At 37.0% G+C, this 10,930-nt stretch overlaps 1 protein-coding gene across 1 annotated transcript; it reads right to left on the bottom strand.

Annotated features, from left to right (window-relative positions):
• Positions 1-5,400: 5,400 nt before the first annotated feature.
• LOC120253856 lies at positions 5,401-7,039 on the bottom strand. Its single transcript, XM_039262067.1, has 2 exons — positions 5,536-7,039; positions 5,401-5,429 (listed from the first exon to the last, which is right to left on the bottom strand). Exons 1-2 carry the CDS (start codon positions 7,037-7,039, stop codon positions 5,401-5,403), a joined length of 1,533 nt encoding a protein of 510 aa, XP_039118001.1.
• Positions 7,040-10,930: the final 3,891 nt, after the last annotated feature.

Raw genomic sequence — 10,930 nt, 5'->3', positions numbered from 1 at the left:
GATTGCCATAAGTGGGAGAAACTTTTCGCACTCATCACGAAGGATGATAGGAACATGGACACCTTCATGGATAAATTCTCTGCAACTTTTGGGGACCCTAAGGCAGTGAAAGGTATCTTCTAGCCTTTTCTTTATGTGTATCAAACCATAAATGACAGGGAAATCGTTGCCATGGTGGACATAGGTGCCAGTATGGGCTTGCATTCCAGTAGAGTGAAGGCTATCAATTCTCAAGCACAATCTATAGCTGGGAGGGTATCACGAGAAGCCATGCCGTTGGGAGGTTGGAGTGACAAGATTGATTTGTTGGTAGTCCCGCTTGATGATTTTGAACTAATACTAAGCATTGACTTCTTCATAGTAGCCAAGGTGACACACTCCTTGCGTGTGTGTACCATAAGTGCACGGGTTGTCAAAGTAATAAAATACCCGGTGAATGGGTAGTTGAATCCATAGGGAATAGATGTTCAGAAACAAGAAGTATTGCTATTTAGCTAGAGTGAAAACCAATTTGTAAATTTTATTCAAACGATTGATGACAATAAAATAAAAGTGAAAGAGAAAAGAGAGCAAGCAAGGGAAATTGGAGAGAGTAACCAAAGATAATATGGGGTACTAGGTCATTGCTCACCCTAGGACTATAGTTTCAAGTGCAAAACCAATATTATGCCTCCTAATTGAAGTTTAATGAGTCGTGGACATCCAAAGGCACACGGTACCAAACCTAAGATCAACCGTGACTAGCCCTTTACACTATGCCCCTGCTGAAAGGGATACTCTCAACACCTCACACTATGTGGGACTACTTAAGGTTCTAGGGATTCCAAGTGATGAACCCTATTCCTTGATGTAGATCAAACCCTTTGGTCCAGGCGAAAGATTCCTAATCACTATTAAGCCCAAACACTAAGGATAACTCAACACTTCACTCTGTCACTCATGCAACTAAGCCCTAGTGGAGAATATCTCTTAGCACTTCACTCTATCATAACCGCAAAAAACTCTTCGAACATGGAGGTAGGATAAATCACGTTGGATGGGAAAGGAGGTGTTCCACTACCTCTCGATTCACCCTCTCAACCCTTTTCAATCTTGCTAAGTCTAACCTAATGAAGTATCACTCATTCACAAGGTTACCTAGATAGATTCTTAACCCTAGTGTCACTCTAAGGGAAAATCAAATCAATGAGCACACAAGATTGAAACTAAATTAAAACATCAATTAAAGGAAATATAATAAAGTCAATGAAACAAAATCATCCTAGGGTTTACAAGTCCAAGTACCCACTAGGGGTTTAGCTTTCCATGGAGCAATACAAAAGCAAAGATGAAATAAAAAATAAGTGTAAGCAATCCATAGAGATAACCCCCTTGTCGTCCGTATCGATGGTCTTCAAGAGCCGTTTTTTCTTCTCCAAGGATTCTTTCGTCAAGCTTAGGGCACACCCCGCCGAATCAAAGCCATTGAAAGCTCCCCTTATAACTCGCCTCTGAAGGATATCAATGTCCAATGCCATAGAAACGCTCCAAAATCCCAGCAAAAATCTCTCCAAACCCTAGCCGCACTCTCACCCCAAGATAGACAAAAAATTGGAAAAAGATCCCCCAAAATAAAATCTTGAAGCGATATTTAAAGAGCTGGAATCGGGAATCCTCACGCCCTTATGGAAATTCCACACGGGCGTGTGAATTTCCAGGCTTCTTATTTTCTGCGCGCTGTGAATAGTAACTGCTATAGTAATTTATTACAGTGATTTGCTACAGTACTTTTGCTAAAGTACTCCTGAATTCATTTTCTTCATCGAGGGCGCACGGTTGGGCACACATCTATGCGGTAGATCACGTCGCATTTTCACTTTTAAACATATTGACCAAGCTCTTGACAATGTTACACAAGTTGGAATATATGAGTGTGACTGCCTTTGTGCCCCTCCAATTTATAGATTTACTTGCACACTTTTGGAGGTTGGCACGCACCCACATGCATGTAATCACAACTTGTGCCTTGATCCTTGTACAATGTAAGAGATCCATCAAAAATCGCGTCTATGATCTATTTTTGCTTCCTTTTTTTCCAACTTGTCTCCACAACCCTAAATGCACAAAAGAACAAAAATACACATGAATGAGCCATAAAATCTTATAAAAGTGATACTCAATGTAAAAAAAATATACTTAGTAATACTTATACACAAGCACTTATCACATGGCCTCTGTAATACTGCATTTGGGCAGACTAATGATCATGGAGGAAGCCTACCTTTGTTTTGTGGCCGAGTGCACAAAGAGTAAAAGGAAAGGAGCCCTCTTATTGGCCATGCAGCTGGAGCATTGACTGAACTGAGAGGAGCCGACTTACTTGGAATCCTTATTGGAAGTCAAGCTAGATCAGAAGGTGGAGTTGACGTATGAGGTGGCCAATGTGTTGAAGGAATTCAGTGATGTAATGTCTCCAGAGTTAGCCAAGCACTTTTTTTCCCGATGGGTTATTGATCACCAAATTGAACTGATCCCCAATAGCAAGCCCTTAGCTAAGGGGCCCTACCGCATGTCATTGTTTGAGTTGTGAGAGCTACATAAGTTGACTGAGTTGCTGGATGCTGGCTTCATTCAAGCTTTTAAGGCCCCATATGGTGCTTCGGTTCTCTTCCAGAAGAAACAGGATGTGTCACTACAGAGATGTATTGATTACCAAGCATTAAATAAAGTCACAATCAAGAACAAAGTACCATGTGCTACTTATTCAAGACTTGTTTGATTAGTTGACATGGACGACCTACTTCACCAAGCTCAATTTGCATTCCTTATATTGGCAAGTGCATATTTCGTAAGGGGATGAGCCGAAGACTATATGTGTTACCTGTTATGGCTCTTTTGAATTTCTTGTAATACCCTTTGGCCTCACTAATGCCCCGCAATCTTTTGTTGTCTAGTGAATGATGTATTTCATGAATATCTAGATAAGTTGGTTGTAGTGTATGTTGATGATGTAGTTATTTATATTGAGTCGTTGGAGGACCATATATGTCAATTGAAAAATGTGTTTTGCAGGTTCCACTAACACCTGTTGTTTAAGCTAGAGAAGTGCGAGTTCTTGGGGCACTTGATCACGTAATGAGAAGTCTGTATAGATCGAAGGAAAGTCGAGGCAATCCTAGACTGGCCGATTACTATCGGAAGTTCATAAAGGGGTATTCCAAGATTATGGTGCCCCTAACTGACCTCTTGAAGAAAGACTAACGATAGGGTTGGCAAGAGGAGCAAAAAAAGGCTTTTGAGAAGTTGAAGACAACCATCTCCAATAAACTAGTTATGAGACTCCATAACTTTGAGCTACCTTTTGAGTTTTATACTAACACCTTAGACAATGCTTGTTAAGTTCTTATTGATAAGTGACTAAATGTGTTTATTTTCTTATATGTATTTTATATAGTTAGCATGTATTTTATTAGAATTGATGCCTGTTTTGTGCTTAATCGCGTGTTATTTGGTTTATAGGGCATGAAGAAGACATGGAGAATACGAGGACAAGATTAGGGCGAAAAAGGAGAAAACCTGTGGGTGTAGTACTGTAGTAAGGGGTACTATAGCGGACCATTGCAGCAAATTCTAGTAGTACTCTACTGTAGCATCTGGAGATTTTCTGAGCCAGAGATTTTGGCCTGAATCATACGACCTCCATACAAGTCCTTATCAGATTTGTATGCCCTCGGTATACAGAGGGATTTGATCACTTTAGCTTCGTACAATCTCTATATAGCCTCTATACAGCTTGTATGGCCTAGGAGGTATTTAAGATATCTTCTAGGGCTAAAAGAAGGAGTTCTTGGCCACCAAAAGAAGGGATAAAACCTAGAAATGACAACGATCTTTTGAGATAATTTCAAGGGCTTTTGAGGTTTCGAAGCACTATCTTTCAAAGGGGAGATCCACCACCTTGAAAGGAGAGGAGTTCTTAGGATTGGGAAGCAGCCTTCAGCTAGGGGAAGCGTCATTCGGCCTGATCTACCTCATCTTCATCATCATTTCATCTAGTAAGTGTCGCTTATGAACTTTTCTTGTGTTTTAGTCTACATTGTTGTTTATACTTGTTTGATGGCACACTAGAACCCCAAGGCCACTGGATGTCGGTGAACCTTGGGGGGTTCATCATGTATTTTGAATGATTGGTATTTAATTCTATTGCATCAGTTTAGTTTGTGATTTAATCCATTGTGCTCTCATGCTAGAATTACATGTGGAGAGATCCATAGTTCTTTATAAGTTGTACATGTTGATGTGACCAATGTTTTTAAACCCGGACCGGGAAGTGAACCGGTCTCATCATTGGGTCATGGGTCAGTCGGTCCGACCGGATGAACCGTTTTGGTCGGACCGGATGATGTCATAAATATTTTATATATATATATATATATAAATAATAACATCCACTATAAAAATATTTTTTGTACTTTATTTTCCTGCATAATACTGACATAACAACATCAAAATTCATGACAAAATACATAAAAAATACAACTCTATAAAACATAACAACAATAACAACATAACTCATAACAACATAGTTCATAACAATATAATAAGTTAATAACAAACCATATAAAAGATACATGTCATGTTTTGAGAAATAAGAAAAACTCCACAACAATGCAACATCATATCACATATCAAAAACATAACAAAAAGTACATAATAATGTTTTTGAGAAACATCAAAGTAAAAAGCCACCGATCCAACAATATATAACATAACTAAACATATCAAAAACATTTCAATTTAATTTTTTTGGAGGAGATGTGAGCCAATCTTCTTCATCTAAATCATTGCTAGTCATTCTTCCAACATCAATCATTGCATTATCATCCTCCTCGACGGTAACCATGTCATCTTCAATACCTCAAAAAAATATATATATAATTAAGTATGAAAAAAACATTAGTTATTAAAGGATAATATTTCAAAAAAACTAATAAAAATTTACCTTTAGAAAAGTTGGTTGATTCTTCACTAATTCTTTGTTGCTCCTCCAACATAGACTCTAACTCATCAAAGGCAAGTTCTCCTTCAACCTCCTCTTCCACCACCCAAAAATTCCGTTTTTATCAATGCATTCATAATCAATTGGATCATAAAGACTTTTTTTGAAGCCAACCTAATGAGACAAATCAATCTCATGTATAATTTTTTTCTTTTTATCAAAGCAATAACATAAACTTACTTACCTATGTTGCAACCGTAAATTGTAATGAACATAAACCAAGTCATTAAGCCTTTGATGCTCCAACCTATTTCTTTTTCTTGGTATGTATACGTTCGAATACACTCCAATTACGTTCGCATCCGGAAGAAGAAGCCGTTTGACTAAGAATTCTAATAGCCAACTTTTGCAAATTAGGAACATCACAACCAAAAGAATTTCCACCATTCATCTAAGAAAAAAATTGCACATGTTAATATGTTGAACAATCAATAAAAAAACTCAAAAAAATGAAATATAATTATTCAAGTTAAAAATAAAAATAATTTCATTCTTACCGGGAGTTGTAGTCTTGCTAGTGCTTAAAGCAAGTGGTCGAGTAAAAGTTTTTTGCCTTTCCCTAAATATTTTCATCTCTTCCATTAAGTCACTTGCTTTAAACAATGTTTGTTGCTCAATCACATCAAGTATGCCCCGTTGAACTTCTAATTTTTGGCACAAGTTGTGCTCATGAAATTGAAATGCCGGATTCAACCAATATGCCAAGACATGAATACCCGTTCGTAGAGTTCTATGCCACCGTTCTTTGATAATGGAAGTGTAGGGCTTGTACAAGTGTTTTTTTCCTTTAAATAATTCCTTGATGCCTTTCCGGGCCCTATATATGCCGTCATACACATAACCCATTGCCGGTTTTTCATCAGAATCACAAATCCGTAATAAACGAATTAGAGGACCCATTATCTTCACCATTATCAAGCAATTTCTCCAAAAATTTTCATCCAAAACAATTTGCTTAACTTCTCTCCCTTTTGGAACATTGAGAAGCTTTTTAAAGTCAGAAGATACGACCAAAGATTGTAAGTAATCTTTGTGGTCATGCAAGCTCTTCAATGCAATAAAAGTAGTAGCAAACCGAGTAGCTCCAGGATGGATAATTTTTGTCCATTTTGGTTGCGTTCTCAACCAATTCAAAACCCACTTATGATTATAGACAAATACCGTTATCTTTGAAGCAAGAATTGCCAAACTATGAACTGTTGGCATTTCGGCAATGTCTTTCATTATCAAATTTATTGAATGAGCAGCACATGGAGACCAATAAATGTCAACATATTTCTCTCTAATTTTCCTTCCAGCAGCCTTATAATTTGCTCCATTATCTGTCACCATATGAACAACATTTTTAGGCCCAACCATTTCAATAATATCAGAAAAAAGATTGCATAATGTCTCGGCATTTGTAATAAAGCTTGAAGCATCAACTGACTTAATAAATGAAATCCCCTTAGGAGAGTACACCAAGAAATTGATCAAAGATCTTTGTCTATTATCTGTCCATCCATCACCCATGATAGTGCATCCTGTTTCAGCCCAAGTTCTTTGAAAAGTATCAATAATTAGCTTCACTTGTTGCTTGCAATCTCTTAATAAATTAACCCTTAGTGCATGATAACTAGGACTAATATATCCATGGCCCATACTTGCTATCTTGCTAATTGCAACTTGGAAAAATGGAGAATTAATGGCATTCAATGGAATACAAGCATGATAAAACCACATAGCAATGGACATATCCGTATCATGCCATTTCTCCTTACTTTGCAAGGAAGCCTTTATGCTAGGTTGGGTAGGATCCGCAATTCCATTCTTGAAATATGATTCAATACTACAAGAGGCCTTTCTTTTCCCTTTAGAATTTGCACCCACACAAGGAATTCTTTTGCTAACTTGATCGGAAACATCTTCAACATCATCACCTTCAAATTCATGAATTGATTCACCAAAAAGATTGACATCACCAAAAACATCCTTTTCTTTTCTTTTGGCCTTTTTGAGCATTCTCTTTCAATGATCCTTGCATTAAAAATCGAACATCTGAAGGTACATATTTGCATGAATCAACATTGCCTTTTGATCCTGCAAGATGTTGTTTCATTCGGTTGATCCCTCCACCCGCATTTTGTTTATGACAAAAAGTGCAAATCAAAACTTTCTTTCCTTGAGAATTTTGTGCCTCACTAATATATCTCCATGCAATATCTTTTTTTTGTCGAATATGTGCACCGGTTGTATTTGATTGCACTTCATTTGACGGTGTCGATTCCGTTTCGGTGGTATCCATTTTGTTGTATCCTAGACTAGAATTAGAAGAAAGAAAAATTAAATAAATAAATATATCTTGAGCCATTCATTCAAGTAATCAAACAAAAAACTTCACTAATATACTACACAGAATGAACAATTTAGCAAAGAAGTGCTCTTCAACATCCTCGCAACTTTATTCTCCAATTCATCTACAATAAAAATTTCCTTTCTTTTTCCACCCAATCTTAGTTCACGCTAATAATCAAAAATCAATGAAAAATGAAAAAAACTTGAGCAATTAATTCATAAATTGGACAATCGAAGATAGAAAAAAAGAACATCCAATTACTACAAAGCACTAAATTTCATGCTCTTCAACATTCAGTAACTTCAAAGTACATAAATGCCATGCTCTTCAACATCCAATGACTTTATTAGCCAATCAATCAACAATAAAAATTTCCATTAGCTCACACTAATCAATCAATAAAAATTTCCTTTAATTCATGCCAATAATCAAAAATCAATCCAAAAAAACACAAAAAAATGAGTAGAAAACAAACGACGAAAGAACATCCAACAACTTCAAAGTATTCAAAAAAATTCCATTCTCTTTGTCATCCAATAACTTTATTTTCTAATCAATTAACACCACAAATCCCTTTTCTTTCCTCACAATCTTCAACTCATACCAAGTTACCAACACATAATCAAAAACCAAAAAATCACAAGGCAATTCATTTAAATATCAAAGAACTCACATTCCCACGAACTTAAAAAACCAAAAAAACACAAACTACAACAAAAAAACAAAATCAACGCCCCAAAAGAAATAAAAAGAAATAAAACACTAAATCACAAAGCCAATTCATTTAAAAATTTTTAAACAACAAAGAACTCACATTTCCTGAACTTCAAAAACTAAAAAAACACAAACTAAAAACCAAAAAAACAAAAAGAATGAATAAATAAAAACAACAACAACGTTACAACAACATGAAATAACTAAAAAAAGAAAAAAAGAAAAAAAGAGATCTAGATCTAGGGTTTTCGGTTTTTGACTCACCTCCGGCGGTGGTCCGGTGATGGTCCGGTGGCTATCGGCGGCTACTAAGGTGGCTATCGGAGGTCCGATGATGGTCCGGTGGGTAGAGGCTCGGCCAAAGAGGGAAGCTACGGAGACGGGTGGAGAAGAGCTACAGCCAAGCTCTCTCTCTTTTATTTTTTTGATAAAAAAACAAAAAAAAAAAACCAAAAATAGTTGAACCGGGTTTTGACCGGGTCTGGTCAAACGGTTCACCGGTTTTGAGTGGGTTTGACCGGTTCAAGTTTTGGTCAACATTTAATAGAAACCCGGACCGGACTGTGACCCGGTTCCCGGGTTTGCCGGTCGGACCGGCCGGTCCGGTCCGGGTTTAAAAACATTGGATGTGACCTACTTATGTGTATTAAATCTTGAATGGATTAGAAAGGGTTGTTTATGCCGACGCACCAAAAGATTGGGTGTTTGTAGTCCTCTGATTCTTAAGAGTAGACCTAGATAGCGTTTGCTCTTGCAATTGGGGATTTCCTTGTTCTTAATGCAATCGTAAGAAGGTTGATCCAGAAGAGATTCCGATCAACACTCTTATGGGATTAGGGTCCAATTGTCAAGAGATTGGGGTTGACCTAATTTAGAATCCCTCAGTCCAAACCACCTTTGCGTCTTTTGTTATTCATCCTTGTAGCCTCTTGCTTTAGCCTTCACTTTGTAATGGCATTTTATTTGTTTTTCCACAACTAGTTAAGTAGAAACCCTTCACTTAAGAGTTAGGCTAGATAATAGGCTGCAAAGGACTAATAGTAGATCTTTAGCCCTGAGGAATATGATCCTTGTGTTTTACACGAGGTATTACTTGGTGACCTCGTACACTTGAGGGATACACACCACTCATCAAACCTCAAAATAAGATTTCGCTTGCAACTTTGCTCAATGAGCATTCCATCAAACACCTCAAGTGCATTCCAATTATGGTAAACATTTATATTCCATAATAATAATAATAATGATACATGGTTTCTTCTCTAAGACTCTCTCTTGAATAATTTCAAGGCTTGGCTTCCATCCTCTTCCACTTCTCATCAACTTTGCCTTTTCATTCACAATTTCCATCGAGCATCTCACCGTTATATACTCCTCCTCATCCGATTTCATAAGCCCACATGAGATCACCGGAATACTTCACCACTGGAGACACAGAATTATCTTTGGAGAGTCTTTGAAGAGCTTCCTCATGATGATGATCTTCATCACCAATAAAAGCATGGAACCGCATAGAGGTTGTGAGGATCTGACTCATGGTCGAAATGGAGTGGGGTTGGCATGCATGCTTGACCGGAGAGTGGTTAGAGCTCGAAGAAAAAGCACAAAGGATGGTTGAGCATGAGCTTCGCCACAGTGATTGGATTTTGAAAAAGAGCATGGTCGTACATTGTGTCTCTCTATGGAATGAAGATGCTAGCTTGTTGTCTCTCTTACTCTCTTTGGAATGAAATAGAAGAATATGGTGCTGACATGGATGGTGTTAGGTGACTTGGCCTCCTCAAGGTGATGTGGAGACACCAAGTGGACCTATGATGTGTGTTGGAGATGCTGATGAGTTAAGTGCTAATGATGTGTGATGAAGACATACATCAGGAAATAGGAGCTGAAATCTCTCAAGTGACCTCCCGTTGAAAGAAAATTAAAGTTTAGTATCCACTTTGATTCAAATTGAAGTTTGAATACCAAAATGAAACAAAAGAATAGGTTAGTGGCTTACTAAATTTTTTTTCCCATTTATAAACTCATGGTTAAGAATGAGCTACGTGGTTCCGTGGTAGTTTCCATTAGATTATTATACAATATCTAGGGCTATCCCTTGTTAGGAAGTATTTATCCATCCATTTGCATGAATATATATATATTTTTTTGATCATGCATACGGATGGATAAATATGGGATGAGAATTTGATCATGCAGCCCGTGCACCCTTACTCAGTGATATGAGGTTCGGGTTGCAAGCTTACACCAACAACTAGAGACTTATTATCATCACTGTGTACAACTAGACTTGAACTTGGGGTTATTAAATCCCACCACCAATGACTTATGTAACATGGTCATTATTTTTGGGCTACGAACCGTTTGACACATGAAATATTTCCTAGTTAAATTTAATAATTTCATGAACCAATTACAAATAAAAATAGAGTTGAAGAGATGACCTATCATCCACGGGTGGTTGTACAATTGCTTTATAGACCATATGAACAAATTGTTGAGAAAGTATTTGATCCTAACTAATAAAAACAAGCCGTTGCAATCAAAACTGATATAATAATCTAATTTTCATTAATTACTATTTTTTGGAAAAAAAAATAAACCATGACTTAATTAACCGAAACCAAATAGATACAATGAGTCTAATGAGATGCGGTAATGCACAATTACTAACAGTTATGAAATAAATCAACAAATATAATAACTAACAAACTACCAATTGCAAGCTGGATGACTCCAGATTCACTAGTGATAATTGCCAGCATTATAAGCATGAGTAGACCAACATGTTGGGATGGTGACATCTTAAAAAACAATCATTGCTAACATCATCCGTTTTAGGT

Source organism: Dioscorea cayenensis, unplaced genomic scaffold, assembly GCF_009730915.1.
Source record: "Dioscorea cayenensis subsp. rotundata cultivar TDr96_F1 unplaced genomic scaffold, TDr96_F1_v2_PseudoChromosome.rev07_lg8_w22 25.fasta BLBR01000227.1, whole genome shotgun sequence".
Classification (NCBI taxonomy): domain Eukaryota; kingdom Viridiplantae; phylum Streptophyta; class Magnoliopsida; order Dioscoreales; family Dioscoreaceae; genus Dioscorea; species Dioscorea cayenensis.
The sequence above is the reverse complement of the archived record's forward strand: the minus strand, read 5'-3'. Positions and strand labels throughout refer to the sequence as shown.

Bases quoted from the DNA above. Each gene is read 5' to 3' on its own strand.
- LOC120253856 (XM_039262067.1), bottom strand. From the start codon at position 7,039: ATGCTCAAAAAGGCCAAAAGAAAAGAAAAGGATGTTTTTGGTGATGTC. The intron at 5,430-5,535 runs GTAAGAATGAAA...TTTTTTTCTTAG, and splicing joins TAGCAAGACTACAACTCCCG to ATGAATGGTGGAAATTCTTT.